The sequence below is a fragment of the Palaemon carinicauda genome, chromosome 21 (genome assembly GCF_036898095.1).
Source record: "Palaemon carinicauda isolate YSFRI2023 chromosome 21, ASM3689809v2, whole genome shotgun sequence".
Taxonomy (NCBI): Eukaryota; Metazoa; Arthropoda; class Malacostraca; order Decapoda; family Palaemonidae; genus Palaemon; species Palaemon carinicauda.
The window spans coordinates 107,819,779-107,839,936 of NC_090745.1; the positions used below are offsets into that span (position 1 = coordinate 107,819,779).

Consider the following 20,158-nt stretch of genomic DNA (forward strand, 5'->3'; position numbering starts at 1 on the left):
AACACTATAGTATAATGCCAATACACTGGACAAATATGGATATCAATTTTTCATTAACTTGCCAATTTTGGTAATAGCCTACCTTAATTCCTTTTGCATCCTTATGCACAGGAAGTTAAGGTGTTGACAGGAGTCATGACTTTCGCTCTTCTTTAGTACCAAAGTTCATTGACATTTTCCAGGTCAGTTAATCAAGCCAGTTTTGGTCATAGGAACTTCTTCCCTCTTTAAGGATAAGTCTCCTATTAAAGGTCAATGGTTTGCATGACGTGTAAGAACAAATCACAAATTTTTGAAGTAATTTTTATTTTTCCTAACTATGCAAACTTGAGCTTTAACCACCCTTCAAGTACTGAGGACAAAGGTCAATGTGAGGGATGCTGTACCTGTCGGGTGAGCGGGGTTTTTCTTCCACCTGGCACCCAACTATGTTTACCTTGCTAAAAGTATAAATGTCAGTTTCATATTTATCAACATTGTGCTGCTATTAAAGGACTCACGTTTGTATAGTTATGAAAAATACAGATGACTTTAAAAATTTGGCATTTGAGCCACACAATGTCTGGCACAATATCCTGAGTAAACGTTTGTCTGATTCAAACCAATCAGTGGGTGGGCATTTAATATAGAAAATAATTGTGTTTTTGTATGCATTTGTTCTCTGTAATAGGCCTGAATATTTGACCATTTGTTTTCTGTATGAGGCCTAAATATCTTAGCAGTTTTAAAGGAAACTGGAAATATTTCTAAGAGAAAAAGAACATTATACAGTACTAATGCACAGCCTTTAAAGTAACAAAAACCAATTCAAATGTGCTGTTGGATTAATTAACAAAAAAAGACTATGCTATACAATATAATTCACAATATAATTAGTATAATTAGATTCCCTAACCTTCAAAATATAATCAAAGAGGGAAATCCTGATCTCCATTTAAAAATACAATTCGCCATCTACAGGAGTGCCTGTTACTTAATTTCCATATAGAAGGAGTACAGTACATACAATTTAAAAGAATATACAATAAAATTTGTGTACAGTAATTTGTTGGTAGTCTACTATATACCCTTAACAAATATCACAGCGTTATATTTCCTGACTCCTTTAGGCTTTTCTTGGGTTGGCCTGCAGTTAAGCATCAATTTAAGAGAAAACTATATTAATCACCCTCATTGATTGCATTAGAAAAATAGTGCATTGCAGTGCATCATCATTCACATTCCTTTCTAGTGTTCTGTTTTAATACTACTAAATACCTGAAGTCTTTTAATTATTTCACCGTTAAATTTAGATGATCTTCCTGGTAGCGTTGTTGATGCCAGAGTGTATTATACATACAGTACGTGGGTGTTCATGCATGGATATACTGTATTTAATTTCCTTTTCCTGTTTTTATCACAAATAGGCATTATATTTAGTGGAAATTTGCTTTGCAAGGTAATTGCCGTTTAAGATTTTTTCACTTGAATTTTGCCTCAGAATAATAATTAGCTCTACTTTATATTCAGAAGAGTATTAATTGAGTTTTAAGATACCTAATAGCATTGTTGTTTAGTTAAATCTATCTTATCTAATTTTTTAACCAAAGGGGGTACAGAAGAGAAACATAGAAACTGGTTGTTTGGATTTATGACAGAGTATAACAACTCTTCCAAAAAAAATGTGTTGCTTTATTGAGCTCACTGTATATTTGCTTTCTGTTTAAGTGGGATATGTATTACTTCCTTTTTTTTTCAGCTGGATGCTCTTGAAGCAGAGAAAAAAGTGGCATTATTACTTAACTTATGTGGACTTACAGAAAGTGAGCTGAAAGTGTATTTAAGAGATCCAAAGAGAGTATCTATCATCAAACAAAGGCTGCCGCCTCACATGAGGAAACTTCAAGCAAAATTAGATGAGAAATTGAAAGAATCAGGTAAAATATTGAAATTGATTTTAAGCTATTGCAAATATAAGGTTTATGGTTGCATTCTTTAAATTGCCAAAGATATAAAACTTAGTGTCACTGCATTACTAGATGTGTTTTTGAATATCAAGGTAAATATTTTATTGATGCAACAAAATCATCATGACTGGTTAGGTAACAGGGACAGGCACAAAAATCAAGAATTCGAGAATGTTTGCTGCCCTAGGGTGGGTCAACTCATAACTTATCAACTCACTCCCCATTGCGTACATGCGGTCAACCAACCAACTAGACAACCCTCTGTACTCCACTATATTGTTTTTATGTGGTTCCTATCACAGTATAAGTATTTTATTACTGTATAAACACACTTATGTAACTGTATATACGAACAGTGCATATTAAGACTACACAACACAAGTCATCGCCACAGTTATATGTAAATACTGTAACAACAAAACACCGTTGTTCCTTTCTAACAACACTCGCTGATACTGTAGTTTAGTGTATATTACTGTACTATATATTCGGCACTATCACTACACTAAAGCTTAATTAGCTAAGGTAACACTCGTAAGTGATAACTGTTTTCAGCAGGTCGACTCGCACTGTTCTAACTCCCCAGACACATAACCTATATCTACATTACTTTCATAAAGTACTGTGCAGTTGGCCTTCCTTATTCGCAAGGGTTAGGTAACAGAGAGAGTCGCAAAAATCAAGAATGCACGAATGCTTGCTGCCCTAGGGTGGGTCAACTTACAGCCTAAAAAACTGCAGCCCATGGCCTACGTGCGGTTAATTATCACACTTGGTAACGCACTGTACTACACTTTCCGTTTACAATTATTATGAAGGAAAAGTGGTGGATAGCATTGTATTATGAAGCTTTTTGAGAAGAGGAAAGATACTTCATCCTAAAGGTCTAAGGAAAAGAACAGGAAAGCTACCATGTTGATGATTAAAAAAAAAAAAAGGTAAAGAAAAAACTGCAGGGTGATTAAACAGTGAAATTTCTTTGCATTCATTTTTGTTTCGAAGGGAAACGAGGAAATTCCTCAAAAGTTGTCCAAGTAATATTTCAAACAAAGAATAAGACCAAAATGATGCTTAATAACTGAAATGAGAAAACAAACCTTGCAGCCTTTTACAAAATTATATTTTATAAGTAGATTCCCCAATATTTCAAATATGTGATCTCTTCAAGACAAGTTTGAAATAATCTGAGAACACAAAAGTATTGCACTGGAATCAGAGAAATTCACAGATTTGTGAGAGGTACTGTACATCCCTGTTCAGATACAATGTTAAGTTAGCAGTAAGTTTAAGGAAGGGGGGTCAGAAAGGGAAGGAAAAATGAAGTATGAAAGGGTGACTCATCAACAAACAAGTAAGAGTAGAATGAAAAAAGAACATTGATGAAGAGGGAATTGGTTAGGGAGGGAACAAACCCTGAAATAAACAATGAAAATTTTTAAAAGGTGTAGATATCGTATTATCAACATTAACTGTTGCAAATAAAAGATTTAAAGTAAAAAAATATTGACGGATTATTACTGTGCGCTATTAATATAAACTGGCCATTATACCAAAAAGTTTGATGTTTTAGTAACAGGTAATTTGACCAACAAAGAGTTGAAGTTAGAAAGTGAAGTATACAAATTTATAATAACTAATCACCTTATACAGTATTTAGTAATTGAAGGTTAGGATTGTATTTTGGAAATAAAGTCAGGATGATTTCATTCCTTTCAGGAGGTAATGAAAATGAATTGATGCTGCAATCTCGTATACAGTCTTTAGAAAAACAGCTGAAGGAAGAAGAGGCTAATTGGCTTGAGGAAAAAAGCTCCCTACTACAGGAAAGATCACTAGCATCTTCAGAGTACAAACTCCAAAGAGAAAAGGATGAAGCTAATATGAGGCTCCTAGCTGCAAGGTAAGAATGAGCATATTGATTTAAAATCCATTCTTTTAAATCACCAACATACTCCTTGGGTTTTTCAGTATTGCCTAACAACTTTCAGGGTAACCAATAATAGCCAATAGGGATATGTAAGACCTCCCTGATTAAGGAAGCCAGCTGTCTCATTTTTTAATTAGATTTGCTTATTGAGTTCCTTAATCAGCAGATGTCTTTTTATATACATATTCTACTGGCATCTTTAAAAGATCTTCTCATTACTTCTGGAACTGTATACTATATGGATAATGTTTTGCTTTAATTCTTCACTTACCCGTATCTTGAAAAATTAGTTGTAATTTCGATGACCTGATGGTGGGTTTACATGAGTTTATGCATTTTGGTGTAATAAGAATGTTATTCAGTTGTTATAACTATTTTAACCTTGTTATGTGATGAATATAAATTACTCATATTGAATTGGAAGACTGAAAAACATTTCATTTATAAAGATGATAGATAAAACAATTTTTCCATGTAGACTATTAAATCTTGGTATTTTTTTAGAAATAGGTTTCTACATTTTGGTGTAATCAGAATATCATTCATTTTAACTTGTTTTTTGATAGATATGAAAAAAGAATTTTCCTTTGTAGCTGATTAAAAACTGACTGCGTTAAGAAATTACAGCATCAATTAGCACAGGTCAAAAGAAGAATAAAAAAAACACTAAATGCCAGCTGTTAGGGAAGGTGTTATCTCCACTAGCACTAATTCCTATTCACCGTCATCTGATTTTTAAATATTTAACTTAGCCGGTGAATATATAGCTGCAACTCTGTTGCTCGACAGACAAACTCTACGGAAAAAACTCGCCAGCGATCGCTACACAGGTTGCGGGTGTGCCCAACAGCGCCATCTGTCGACCAGATACCCAGCTCTTATGTAAACAAAGACTCAATTTTTTCTCTGTCGACGTGTCGACAAGACGTACTTTACTCGCTGTTGCTAAACTGGAGTTTTTCACATCTGATTGGTGAAGTACTATATTCTGGTTTTGAGCTTTCGCTGTGCAGGGTTTTTCTTCAAACAAATCCTTGAACTCTTTTTTGTATCGGATTCTTTGTTGATGACTTAGATCGTTTTTTGGAATTTTCCCTTGACCAATTCAAAATGGCTGACCCTTCACAAGTTCCCAAATTTAGGAAATGCAATGCTAGGGACTGTTCTAGGCGTCTTCCGAAGGCTTCTATCGACCATCACACTGTTTGTTCCAATTGTCGGGGTAAAACCTGTCAATTGGAAGATCGGTGTGAGGAGTGCGTGGGCCTTTCGGAATTCGATTTTATCGAATTTCAAAAGTACACACGTAGGCTAGAGAGAGATAGAGTTAGGAGAAGTTCTTCTCGGTCTATTGATGTATCCTCTCCTCATGCCCCACAACCTATTCCTTCCCCTGTAGTGGTTGTTCCTAACCCCCCTCCTAGCACTCAGGAACCATCGATGGCTGACATGATGCGTGCCATCCAGGCTCTGGGTGAGAGAGTTGAGTCCCTTGCAAGTGACCGCAATCAGCTCATGGCGGATGTTAAGGAGCTTAAGTGCCAAAGTGCAGTGGGAAGTGCTAAAGTGCCAAGTGATAGTGTTGTGGACAGTGTTGCGCTTGAGGGTTCGTCTGTTCGTGCCTGTCGTCCTCCTAGTCCGGGACCTCTTGCAAGCTCCCAAGTCCAGGGGAGAAGCAATGTCGTACGACGCATGGGTTCGAGAGGCTTTAATCAGCGAACAGACGTTCCCTCCGTGGTATCGGGCGTATCTCCCCAAGATCGCCCCTACCTACCTAAGACGAGAGAGCCCATTTATACCTCGTCGTCTGAAGGTGTTTCTCGCAAGAAACTTTGGACCAAGGTCTCACGACCGTTAAAACGTAAATCGGTCCCTTCAGGACAAGTCCAACGGCCCGGTTGTAGCCACTGGGTCAGTTCGGACTCGTTGCCGTCATCCGATGACTGCTCACCGCCTAAGAGAGGCAAAGCGGTACCGCTTCAGACACTAACACCGTCTGTCGCCGCACCTGCTCCCGTAGACCCTAAATGGGCTTTACTGCAAGACATGCAGTCCAAGCTTACATCTCTGATGCAGGACTTTCATGCGGAGAAGGTTGCTGCCGTACCAGCAGCGAGTGCAGTACCTAGCCTACAACCCTCCAAGCGATCGGTTGTGCGTCCTGTGGACGCTGAGGTAACCTTCTCACGTACACCAGTTGAGGGAGTTCCTACACCGATGCGTTCCAGTGTGGGCTGCCAGCCGCATGTTGACGTTAAGCGACGCACGGAGGTTGGTTTTGACGTTCTGGACGTTCAACAACCATCAGAGTTGCCTTGTTTTGACGCGGTGCGTCAACCTCCGCAACCCATTGTGGTTTCCACTGCGCAACCCAGTCAGTCTAGACAGTCTTGGGTAGACGCTGTGCGTCCTCGCGCTACTATGGTTGTTGACAGCTCACAGACTGTGCAGCAGGTCCATGACGTTGCGTCCGGCTCAGTCACGCATGCACCAGTGCGACCGGACTCAGCGAAACAGCCGTTACCCACTCCGTTGCCGTTTCCTCATCAGTTTTCGGATGAGGAACTTTCTGATGATGATGTTGCTGCACATCAAGATGAACAACAATCAGAATTGGACGAGCCTAAGTCTACTCAACCCTCTTTGGACTTTAGAAAAGTTTTGGCTATTTTCAAAGAGCTGTTTCCTGACCAGTTTGTTTCTGTGGCTCCTCGTTCTCCGCCTTCAGAGTTTGTTTTAGGCATGCCTTCTACCGCACCTGCCTTTACTAGACTCGTCCTCGCACGCTCGTCCAAGAGAGCTTTGCGGGTGATAGGAGACTGGTTAGAGTCCAAGAAGAGTTTAGGGAAGACAGCATTTGCTTTTCCCCCTGCTAGACTCTCTTCTAGATCGAGCGTCTGGTATGCCACGGGAGAAGTTCTCGGCTTGGGAGTTCCTGCCTCTGCCCAGGGCGACTTCTCAAGTCTTGTAGACTCTCCCCGCCGCCTTGCCATGAGACGCTCTAAGATTTGTTGGTCATCATCATCGGACCTGGACCACTTTTTGAAAGGAATCTTTAGGGCTTTTGAAGTCTTTAACTTCTTAGACTGGTGCCTAGGAGCCCTAAGCAGGAAGATCTCTTCGACAGATAAAGAGACTTCTTTGCTCTTGATGTCCTGCATGGACAAGGCCGTCCGTGATGGGTCCAATGAGCTTGCTGCCTCATTTGTGTCCGGAGTCCTGAAAAAGCGAGAATCTCTCTGCTCATTCCTTTCTGCTGGAGTTACACCGTGCCAGAGATCTGAGCTTCTCTTTGCTCCTCTTTCCAAGTGCCTATTTCCAGAAGTCCTGATAAAGGAAATAGCCGCTTCGTTAGTGCAGAAGGACACTCACGATCTTGTTGCGTCCTCAGCTCGCAAAGCTCCCCCTTTGCCTACCTTGTCAGCTAGACCAAGGATGGACACTCCAGCGTCTCGCTTTATTCCGCCCTTTCGTGGCAGAGCCTCCAGCAGAGGAGGTGCTCGTGCCGAAGGGAAGCGAGGGAAGAGGAAAGGATCCAAGTCCTCTAAGGGCAGAGTCTGACTGCCCGCAACTTCAGACAGCAGTGGGAGCCAGACTCAAGAACTTCTGGCAAGCCTGGGAGAAGAGAGGCGCAGATGCACAATCTGTGAAGTTGCTCAGAGAGGGGTACAAGATCCCTTTTGTACGAAAACCCCCTCTAGCAACGTCTCCCATCGATCTCTCTCCCAGGTACAGAGAGGAAGAAAAGAGACGACCCCTGAAACTGGAAGTGTCTCTTTTGCTAGAGAAGGGAGCGGTGGTCAAAGTCTCGGACCTTCAATCACCGGGATTCTACAACCGCCTCTTCTTGGTTTCAAAGAAGACAGGAGGGTGGAGGCCGGTGCTAGACGTCAGTACTCTGAATGTCTTTGTCACAAAGACGAAGTTCTCCATGGAGACCACAAAGTCAGTCTTAGCAGCGGTCAGAAGGGAAGACTGGATGGTCTCCCTAGACCTAAGGGACGCCTACTTCCACGTCCCCATCCACCCAGACTCCCAACCTTTTCTGAGATTCGTTTTCGAAAAGGTGGTCTACCAGTTTCGGGCCCTGTGCTTTGGCCTAAGCACAGCTCCTCTCGTGTTTACGAGGCTGATGAGGAATGTAGCCAAATTCCTCCATTTATCGGACATCCGAGCCTCCCTTTATTTGGACGACTGGCTTCTCAGAGCCTCTTCCAGTCGTCGCTGTCTGAAGGATCTCAAGTGGACTCTAGATCTGACCAAGGAATTGGGACTCGTAGTCAATTTGGAAAAGTCGCAACTGGTCCCATCCCAAACTATTGTGTATTTAGGGATGGAGATTCACAGTCTAGCTTTTCGGGCTTTTCCGTCGGCCCCCAGAATAAGTCAAGCCCTGTTATTCATCCAGAACATGCTGAAGAAGGAACGCTGCTCAGTCAGGCTGTGGATGAGTCTGGTAGGGACGCTATCATCCCTGGAACAATTTGTGTCATTAGGAAGACTACACCTCCGTCCGCTTCAATACCATCTAGCTTTTCACTGGAAAAAGGACAAGACGCTAGAAGCGGTCTCGATCCCGATTTCCGAAAAGATGAAGTCTTGTCTGACTTGGTGGAAGGACAATATCAACTTAAGAGAGGGTCTTCCCCTGGCTGTTCAGACTCCCAACCACGTTCTCTTCTCGGACGCATCGGACGTGGGCTGGGGCGCGACATTAGACGGTCGGGAATGCTCAGGACTGTGGAACTCGAGTCAGAGGAACATGCATATCAACTGCAAGGAGCTGTTGGCAGTACATCTGGCCTTGAAAAGCTTCAAGTCTCTCCTTCGAGGCAAAGTGGTGGAAGTGAACTCAGACAACACCACTGCCTTGGCGTACATCTCCAAGCAAGGAGGGACCCACTCACTGACGTTGTACGAGATCGCAAGGGACCTGCTCATCTGGTCAAAAGGTCAAGACATCTCACTAGTAACGAGGTTCATCCAAGGCAACTTGAATGTCATAGCAGATTGTCTCAGTCGGAAAGGGCAAGTAATTCCAACAGAATGGACCCTCCACAAGGATGTATGCAAGAGACTTTGGGCCACTTGGGGCCAACCAACCATAGATCTCTTTGCAACCTCGCTGACCAAGAGGCTTCCAATCTATTGCTCCCCAGTCCCGGACCCAGCAGCAATACATATAGATGCCTTTCTCCTAGATTGGTCACATCTAGATCTCTACGCATTCCCACCGTTCAAGATTGTCAACAAGGTACTGCAGAAGTTCGCCTCTCACGAAGGGACAAGGTTGACGCTAGTTGCTTCCCTCTGGCCCGCGAGAGAATGGTTCACCGAGGTACTTCGATGGCTAGTAGACGTTCCCAGAAGTCTTCCTCTAAGGGTGGACCTTCTACGTCAGCCGCACGTAAAGAAGGTACACCAAAGCCTCCTCGCTCTTCGTCTGACTGCCTTCAGACTATCGAAAGACTCTCGAGAGCTAGAGGCTTTTCGAAGGAGGCAGCCAGTGCGATTGCTAGAGCAAGGAGAGCATCCACCATTAGAGTCTACCAATCGAAGTGGGAAGTCTTCCGAGACTGGTGCAAGTCAGTCTCTGTATCCTCGACCAGTACCTCTGTAGCTCAAATAGCTGACTTTCTCTTATACCTGAGAAAAGGACGATCCCTTTCAGCTCCCACTATCAAGGGCTACAGAAGCATGTTGGCATCGGTCTTCCGGCATAGAGGCTTAGATCTTTCCAACAATAAAGATCTTCAAGACCTCCTTAAGTCTTTTGAGACCACTAAGGAGCGTCGTTTGGTTACACCTGGTTGGAATTTAGACGTGGTACTAAGATTCCTCATGTCAGACAGGTTTGAGCCGCTACAATCAGCCTCCCTGAAAGATCTCACTTTAAAGACACTTTTCCTGGTATGCTTAGCCTCAGCTAAAAGAGTCAGTGAGATTCATGCCTTCAGCAAGAACATCGGATTTTCGTCAGAAAAAGCCACATGTTCGCTACAACTTGGTTTTCTAGCCAAAAATGAGCTGCCTTCTCGACCTTGGCCTAAATCGTTCGATATTCCCAGCTTATCGGAGATTGTAGGCAATGAACTAGAAAGAGTCTTATGCCCTGTGAGAGCTCTTAAGTTCTATTTAAAGCGCACTAAACCTTTACGAGGCCAATCTGAAGCTTTATGGTGTTCAGTTAAGAAACCATCTTTGCCTATGTCAAAGAATGCTTTATCCTACTTTATCAGACTGTTAATACGAGAAGCTCATTCACATCTGAGTGAGGAAGACCAAGCTTTGCTTAAGGTGAAGACACACGAAGTTAGAGCTGTTGCAACTTCCGTGGCCTTTAAGCAAAATAGATCTCTGCGAAGTATAATGGACGCAACCTATTGGAGAAGCAAGTCAGTGTTCGCGTCTTTTTATCTAAAGGATGTCCAGTCTCTTTACGAGGACTGCTACACACTGGGACCATTCGTAGCAGCGAGTGCAGTAGTGGGTGAGGGCTCAACCACTACAATTCCCTAATTCCATACCCTTTTAATCTTTCTCTTGAAATGTTTTTAATGTTGTTTTTATGGGTTGTCCGGAAGGCTAAGAAGCCTTTCGCATCCTGGTTGATTTGGCGGGTGGTCAAAGTCATTTCTTGAGAGCGCCTAGATTAGGGGTTTGATGAGGTCCTGTTGTATGGGTTGCAACCCTTGATACTTCAGCTCCTAGGGGTCGATCAGCATCCTAAGAGGATCGCGAGGCTCCGTAAGAAAGACGTACTTAAAAGGCAGAGTAATTGTTCAAGTCGACTTCCTTACCAGGTACCTATTTATTTTGATAACTTCTAAAATGAAATAAAAAACTCTTAGCTCATAAAATGTAAACATATATTACTGGTCTCTACCCACCATCCTGGGTGTGAATCCGCTATATATTCACCGGCTAAGTTAAATATTTAAAAATGATATTTTAATTATAAAATAAATTTTTGAATATACTTACCCGGTGAATATATAAATTAAATGACCCTCCCTTCCTCCCCAATAGAGACGCAGTGGGACGAGGAGAAAATTGAGTCTTTGTTTACATAAGAGCTGGGTATCTGGTCGACAGATGGCGCTGTTGGGCACACCCGCAACCTGTGTAGCGATCGCTGGCGAGTTTTTTCCGTAGAGTTTGTCTGTCGAGCAACAGAGTTGCAGCTATATATTCACCGGGTAAGTATATTCAAAAATTTATTTTATAATTAAAATATCATTTTTCATGATTATTTTGCCCCGTGCAGATTGAAGCTGCGACTTTTACTGCAGTCGGCTTTAAGGGTCAGCTTACAGAGCTAGGTTCTTTTTTTTCAGTTCACTCTTCATTTCCTGATCTTCAAGTTATTCAATTACCACTGCCAGATGTAATAAATGGTCCTCTGCTACTGCTGTTTTCAAATTCGGTGCACCTAAGTAGATTTCCTTTAAAGCTCAAGTCATATGATTGTCATTGCAAATCATGCATCCAACAACATCCTAAATGCAGGGGAACACAGCCCATTAAGTACGCGAGATACACTTCAGGCAGGGGTTGTTACCGAGACAGACTAAATGTTGCAGACCTCCCAGGCCCATGGGCTTGTAGGTGGCAAAGGAGGGAGAGTGGAAAATATTAGGTATGAAAGGGTACAAGACAAGAGATAAGTGAGCACAAGGATTGAAGTGGCCTATTGGAAATGTTCCAGCCTGGTGTTCTGCTGGGCGAGAGATCGAGTCCCGTTCAAGCTCGATAGTTTCTTGTAGTGTCTACAACCTCACCAACCATGTGAGCCTATAGGGATATCAGCTGAGTCATCAACAGCCATTGCTTGGTACTCCTGGTCCTAGTTGGGGTGGAGAGGGGCTTTTGTGTTGATCTTATGTATATATGGTCAGTCTCCAGGGCATTGTCACTGTCCCTTACTTTTGCCATTCATTAATGGCCTTTAAAACCTTTAAACAAGACATATAGAGCTTGTCCCAGTCATCCACACAGCCCAGTAACCCACTGAGGCCCCAAAGAACACCAGCCAGGCCAAGCCCTCTGCAATACCACCAAATATAGGTGAAACCAAGAGATAGTGGTCTTTGTCTGTTCCAAGCTCAACTCACTAAAAACTATACCATAGCAATCATGTTGAAATATAAGCAGTCATAGCATAACAGTTACAGTAAATATTTTCTCAAGTGAAACTAAGGGGGCTCTGACCAATCTGACTTATAGAAAATTTACTTCTTTATATGTAAACATATGAAAGAGAGAGGAGTAAATGGAATGCACTTGCTTGAGAAGCAAATATCAGATTTGAATTAAGAACAAACACTGTAGATCCAACTTATCCTGGGGTTTTATGTTCATATCCTGTAAAATTACCAAGATTCTTTGATGATAGCAGAACCTAAAGTAAATTGTTTACCATGCAATTATGATGAATATATGCAAATAATCTAGTATAATAATATAATTATGATACAGTAAGGTACTGAATAATACTGTAATTATGATCCATTAAGCTACTGTACTGAATAATACTGATATTCTCTCTCTCTCTCTCTCTCTCTCTCTCTCTCTCTCTCTCTCTCTCTCTCTCTCTCTCTCTCTCTCTCTCTCTCTCTCTCTCTCTCTGTGGATGATAGCAGATCCTAAATTCTGCAGATATTAAAAGTAATATATGCAAATAATCTACAATAATAATATGATTATGATACAGTAAGGTACTGAATGATGATACATTAACTTAGTGAATAATACTGAAAAACACATGCACACACACACACACTCTCTCTCTCTCTCTCTCTCTCTCTCTCTCTCTCTCTCTCTCTCTCTCTCTCTCCTGTGATAATTTGTCATTACATATTAAGCTTGGTGCTCTTCCAATATGTGATCTGTTGTTTTTTTTTTCCATTCCAATATGTGATCTACCGAGCTGGTTTTTGCTTCTCCGCGGCTGGCTTTGCTTGCAAAGAACAAAAAACATCACTGCTGCTATGTACTGGCAAGCGGTACATATAGAGATGTTGGTCTTTATTTCGTGGATATTTTTTAAAACTTCTAATGGTTTTTGCCCTGCACGATCTACTTGTAGATTACATGGTATAAATAGCAGGTTAAGCCATAGATTGGTAGATCGCATACTATTGGTAGGTCACACACTGGAAGAGCGCCTAAAACTCCTAACATAGGATAAACTTATATCATACAATTCTTTGTACAATCTTGGCTTCTAAAGATTCATCATTATATTTATCCCACCTCCACACAACCATGGCACTAACCTCAAGTGGGGTGGGGAGAGGTAGTGGGCAAGGGTAGGGATGGGTAGTGACTTTCCAGATGATCATGAGAAGTAAAATTGATTGCTTTTAAAATATTTGGTTTTTTGTAAGCCTTACACATCCCAAAACATTACTCCTTGGTCACAACAAATTAATAATAAAGAACATTATTAATCTTGTCATTATGAATATACTCAATTTTTTTTTAATGAGACGCATTTGCACCGACTCTCAGCGGTGCCCTTTTAGCTCGGAAAAGTTTCCTGTTACCTGATTGGTTAGAGTTATCTTGTCCAACCAATCAGTGATCGGGAAACTTTTCCGAGCTAAAAGGGCACCCCTGCGAATCGGTGAAAATCTGCCTCGCTAAAAATAATTGACTATAGTGTACTTATGCTTTCACAAATGAAGAGGATGTTAGAAAAGTAATTTACTGTAAAATATAACCAAGGTACTCTCATTTTGTTTACTTATATCCTGGCCAGTGGTCACTAATAGGAGACATGCTCTATACTATGGCAATTCTTGACATGAAATTTATTAATCATAGATTGTCACTGGTACACAGAATAAACATATTACAGAACATTTTTTACAATACACATCTATAAAGGTTACTATCATTTAAGTAATTTAACCAGACCTGTGGTTCACATTCCTAGGCTCTTGTACGGTGTTTTTCATGAATTATTAAGGATAATAGAGGTAAAGTAAACAGAAAGATAACAGTGCAGCTGGAGGTAAAGGGATGCTTCACAGAACATTTAGGAATCCCTAAGAAATACCATGGAAGGTACTAACCCATTTTATGGGGATTTACTTTGTATTATTAATTTATCATAGAATATAGAGAAGTTGATGCCATCTCAGCATTTATGATAATTCTGTTTTCTGCTTTTTATCTGTGCAGACTAGAGGAGTCACAAATGCATTTGAATGCCACGATGAAGGAAGTCCTTAAAAAGAATGTAGAAATGCAAGAGATAGAAAAGGGTTTTCTGGCAGAAAGAGACCACCTGCTAACTGTTTTGGCCACTGTTCAAGAAAACCTGTCATTGGTTACTCATATGGAGGTAGGTTCTATTTGCCAGCAAGTTTTTATAATATTGATATATAGTGAAGGTAAAGCTTCTTTGTACTTCGACTTTTAGAGCATGCATTAATTCTTTGTAATGGAGGCAATAACACTAAATGAAAATGGGCAAATTTTATAAAGTCTATTTTAATGTTATTGTTCTTAAAGTATTATGAATTAATTGTTCATTACTTGCCTTGCAGCTAATTTATTTTCTTTCCTCCCTGGCTATTTTTTTCCCTTTGGAGCTCTTCGGCTTATAGCATCCTGCTCTTCCAATTAGGGTTGTGACTTAGCTAGTAATTATAGTGATAATAATAATAGGTGGGTCACCAGCCATCTGTCGAGGTACTACCGCTAGATAGTTGTCGAGTCCTTTGACTGGCCAGACAATACTGCATTGGATCCCTCTCTCTGGTTAATGTTCATTTTTCCCCTGCCTACACATACACCGAATAGTCTGGCTTATTCTTTCCACATTCTCCTCTGTCCTCATACACCTAACAACACAGATTAGCAAACAATTCTTCATTCACTCAAGGGGTTAACAGCTGCACTGTGATTGTTCAGTGGGTACTTTCCTCTTGGTAAGGGTATAAGTTTTCCTTCCTCTCCTCCCTGATGGCAATATCTGATGAGCCAGAGAAGCTCCCTCCTTACCCTGTCAGTTACTGGAACAGATTATAAACTGCAGACTGACCATACAGAACCTGTGTGTGGGCACAGGTACAGTAAAGAAGTTCTGTAGGAACAATATCCTATATTCTTTTGTTTTAATTTCTGCCATGAAATAGCAGCCTAAGCTTTGATACTATCTTATTTAAGGGATTCATGAATGCCATTTGTGGATTATTTTATATACTGTACAGTACTGTTTAATAGATTGATAAATTATATACTATATTTATGCATACAATTTTGGTATTCTTGTACTGTATTTATTTCTATGAACCACCTCTAGCGTTTATATTGCTTTTTCTCGAAGCTGGTTAAATGTCGATGTTAACCTTCAAACTAGAAAATATCTCTCTTTCTATCCTTGTAATAAGCCCTGCTCCTTTAATGTAGCATTGAAATTACAGTATATGGCTGTATAACTTCCATGTATGTTTGCCACTTCTCCTTTGGCTTTCAGTTCTCTCACATTAGAGTCAGCAGCTTTACCCATGCTCCAGGTTGTAATTTAGTGTTTTAGGAAGTTATATTATAAAACCTTGTTATCAATTGCTATAGATTAATAGGTGTAATCATCTTCTGGCTTAACTGTATTAACTGTCATTTTTTTAGGGTTGTTCAAAGAATTTATTGCTGGGCAGTAATGGTCCTTATTCTCTCTGTGACTTCCTGGATGCAAATATGTGATTTGAATGACTGTTGAGGGGAATTTTTGAGGAATGTAATTCCCTCTCAGATCCTCCTATGAAGGATTATTTTCAGTTAATAGCTGTCTACCTATTATAATTTAAAAAAGGGGGACCTAGTCTTGTTGTACATACATACATACATATACCAAGGCACTTCCCCCAATTTTGGGGGGTAGCCGACATCAACAAATGAAACAAAAACAAAAAAGGGGACCTCTACTCTCTACTTTCCTCCTTCATTTTATTTTTGTGTAGAAACTTAGCACTCAAATTTTTTATTCTTTTATTTTTGCAGGCTGTACAAAGGAGTGGAAGCTATACAGATCTCACAAAGGTGAAGTCAACTTGTGAACTCAAAGACCTTAGAAGAGATAATGAAATGTTGAAAGTAAGTACTGTAAGATATTTCTTAGCATCTAAATCTCTTCAGACAATAAACAGCTGTAAATGTTAACTGTCACGAATGTATTATTTTCAATCTCCAAGGACTTTCGGGTCAGGAATTGTTAAAAAAACAATTAATTTCCTATTATTCATGTGTTTCTAACATATACAAACCTTTCGTCTTTCTAAATTGGGAATGTCTTCATTGGGGGTAGTTAACAATAGGTGGTGAGCACAGGTGACTAGCCCCACCCACTATCCTGTCAACGATTCTTCAGTCATACTGTTGTGTCCTATTAAAGGCTTTAAAGGTTTTAAAGGCTGCTCATGAATGGCACAGGGAAGGGACAGTGATATTGCCTTATCGAGCAGGACAAAGCCCTAGAGACTGACCATATATTACATATGATCAGTGCCCAAGCCCCCTCTCCACCCAAGCTAAGACCAAGGAGGGCCAGGCAATGGCTGCTGATGACTCAGCAGATAGACCTATAGGCTCCCCCAACCTCCCCCCCCCCATCCTTAGCTCACAAGGATGTTGAGGTTGCAGAAACCAAAGAAACTATCAAATTTGAGCAGGACTTGAACCCCAATCTGGCGTTCACCAGTCAGGGATGTTACCACTGTTTAATTTTTTTCTCATTCCTTACAGTTTGAATGGTTAACTGATGGCTTCACATTATTTGTGGAAAGAAAGCAGGATTTTAATAATTGGTTTATGGTTATACCATCTGTAGATCCACAAACTTTTTACTTCTTGTTGGGGGCCATGGGTGTAGATCGTGGCCCCACATACAAGGACTATCTTATTCTTTGAGGAGGAAAAGGAAGCCTAAGTCTTCTATAGTGCCATTTTAGGCAATACCTAAGATGATGCTGAAGAGGCTGTTTAACACTGCTCGCATTGAGCTCACCAATCGCTTAGAAACTAAAAATAAATTAGGTAAAAGCAGTTTTATATGTCTTTTGACATTATGTTAAGAATAATTTTTATCATCATCATGTGTGCATATCTTCAATAGAGGTATTTTAAATCTGCTGAGGACAAAAGCACCTGGTGATGATTCAATTTTTCTCAGCTGTGCTCATAGGAAAAAAAAAGTATTTTATTCATATGGAATTGTTCCTTGAACAGTCTTTTCATTATTAAGACATTCCTATTATATATAAGGTAAAATTTCTTTATTACCTTCCTTGGGGATAATGTGTTATGTGGTCCCTGAGGACTTAAGTGTGAAAGGCTAGAATAAGGAATTCAATACAACATAAATACAGTTAACTCCCCCTTGACACGAGGTCTGTTACTACGATTTCGAAGTTATTTTGTTAACACGAAATGTCCGATGTTGCAAAAGCTGAATTTACACACACACACAGACACAGATTATATATATATATCAACAATACTCTGTTAACTGTATGTGAACATGATTGTGATAACGTTGGGACCTTGAAAACAGCTGACCACAAAACCAAAATAAAAATAATTTGTAATTGCTGCTGTTGAAATAGATCTTGAACTGTTGATAGAAAAGTACAAAAATGATTACACAAAGTTCAGATAACATAAAAAAACAGTATTATTTTAGACATCTTTCAGTTCACATACGTTATGTTGTCGGCTAAAGCTACAGATCAGCTGATGAAATAGAATGATGTTTTAATCCCTGCCTACGATCAAACATAGATTTAAGCAAAGTAAAAGTTTACATTGTGAGTACAGTAGTATTTATTTGACACGTTTTAAAGAAACGATGCCATTTAGCCTCAATATTGCTCCAATAGTGTTTACAAATCCAGAAATATATATGTTACAAGTCCCAAAGGCTCACGCATTTGTAAGATGTTGCTAGCACAATATATTCTCGTTACCGCGCTTTCTGGGCAATTTTACACTAGTTATATTTAGTTATTTTCTCCGACACTTTTTGTGACTATAATTATAACATAGAAATTGTGAATACAGTATAATAACAAGCAAACAAAGAAATACAATGAATATAACCTAGAAAACCATGCTACAAGAATTTACCTTACGCTGTTATCAAGAAACGTGGAAAACCGAGAGTCTCGTATGAGGTGTTGGGGAGAATTTTTGATTGGAAACTAATATAAATATTTTCCTCTCAGACTTGAAGAAAAAGTATATAAATTGATACAGTCAGAAAAGGGACCAGATGCGCTTACGTAAATAAAAGAAAGAAATGTTTTAATGATAAAGTAAACTTTTTTTTTTTTTTTTTAAACAATATTTTAAACATGAATTTTAGACATTCTCCAAGCCAAAATAGCAATAATCTGAATTTCCAGAATTTCAAGCAGACGTCGTGAGTTGCCCCCCTTAAAAGAACCTCTTTAGAGTACATTGGACGTGGTTCTAGACTCGGGCATGTTTCATAAAATCCTCCAATTTGTTGCTCTGCATAAACCATCTCTACCAATTTCCGTTGTCTCTAGGTCTCTGGATAGGGTGCTTGACTTTTTGGGTAAGTTGAATTTTCTTCCATCTCCATTAAAGAGCTTTGGCAAAAGCCATATTTTAATAGTTTTAGCCTTAGAAGCAAGAATCGGTGAACTGGCTGCATTTTAGAGGGAGCAGGAATTAATTACCCTATCCCAGGTCATCATCTAATCTTAATACCAGGCCTCCTCTTTCTAGCCTAAAACAAAGAGTCTCATCAGAGATGAAGATCCACTTTACATTTCAGCTCTGAGTTAGGAGATAGTAACCTCTGTCTGGTGACTATCTTAGAAGTTTAATTACAAATTTCCATGTCTTCAGAAGGTAGCTTATTTTAAATTACCCAGACCAACAAGTCCCTTTCAACAGGGGCTATCTGTACAGTATTTTTAAAAAAAGCTAATCGTGTCTCCATCCCTGAAATCAATGATGTGAAAATAAATGCTACATCACTATCATTTTATTTTTTGACTAATGTACAATTTCAGGACATCCAGAATTTTACGGGTTGATCTGAGCATAGGGTATTTATTAAACGGTACCTAAAACAAATCCAAGCAGTACAACATTTTTGTTGGATTAGCTTGTTTGGGATCCCTATTAGTTGTACTAGGAGAAGAGGACTTTTTCAGTCAGGTCCTTCAGAGGAACCATGATGACAGACATCCAGTGTTCCCTGGAGTCATTCCTTTTGAGATGAGAGTCAGAATTATTACTTTCCTTCTCATCTATACAAACGTTTAGTTGTTATTCGTACGTTATTGCTTGGTGATAGACAGTTGTTCTTGATGGTGCACGGGTCTACTTAATGTAACGCTCTGGCAGTAGTCCTTAGAGACTACAAGCACTTAACCATAAAAAAGTGTTTTGACAAAGGAAAAACCTATTTTTGGGGAGGTGCTGTGTGAGCTCCAGGACCCTCCCTCCCTCCCTAGCCTTGTGGATTGAAGGACAATAGATTCTCACTTGAATAAGAAATGGCAGCTTGGGGTAAGTTGATGTGCAGGTAGACTGTTTTCCAGTTGTAAATTGTGTTTCTTCAGCTATGCGATAATCATGTAGTAATATCATCACCAATAGTAAACGGTTTTCAGTATTGGAGTTTCTGTGTTCGAGTTTGAGAGTACCTGATCTCAAGGGTCAATCTTATACACATGGGGTACGTGTATTGCATCTTGATACACTGGCCCTAGAGCAGAGGAGACAGTATTTACTTGCTATTTCTGTTGTATAGGATTCCCTAATGTAGCCTTTCACAGAAAAGTCCTTGGAGGCCACACAACACATCCCCAAAAATAGGTTTTATCCGTTGTCAAAACCTTTATTATCAATTTAACTAACACTGTGAATCGTTTCATGTACGTTGGTGTTTATTGCACCAAGGTCAAGGCTAGGCTACTGATAAACATCGCTTAAAATCCAAAGTTGGTTTTTTAGAATGGTATTATTAAACGACCACTAATTTTGAGGGGTCAATTTTAAGATTTAGGAGTGTCTTATACATGGAAATATATGGTGCTGGATGAAGGAGAAGTGTTTAACTTTGAAAAATATTCCTCTTTCAATAGAAGTTATTTGAATTGAATGGAAAAATATTTAGTTTACTAAATAAGTACTTGCATTATACAGTACAGTTAACTTTGAATCCTTAAAAGTGTGTCTAAGATTTTTGCTTGCGTTGACTTTGCTTAAGATTTGATAATTTTATGTTTTTTGATATCTC

At 39.8% G+C, this 20,158-nt stretch overlaps 1 protein-coding gene across 3 annotated transcripts in view; it reads left to right on the top strand.

The window, feature by feature from the left end:
• LOC137615398 (coiled-coil domain-containing protein 77-like) overlaps positions 1 to 20,158 on the top strand; it is a 150,965-nt gene that overhangs the window by 108,835 nt on the left and 21,972 nt on the right. For all 3 annotated transcript variants that reach the window (XM_068345248.1, XM_068345246.1, XM_068345247.1), the window contains exons 5-8: positions 1,739 to 1,916; positions 3,663 to 3,846; positions 14,062 to 14,224; positions 15,886 to 15,978. In XM_068345248.1, the coding sequence (XP_068201349.1) occupies positions 1,739 to 1,916; positions 3,663 to 3,846; positions 14,062 to 14,224; positions 15,886 to 15,978 (618 nt within the window). The remainder of the gene's footprint in view (positions 1 to 1,738; positions 1,917 to 3,662; positions 3,847 to 14,061; positions 14,225 to 15,885; positions 15,979 to 20,158) is intronic.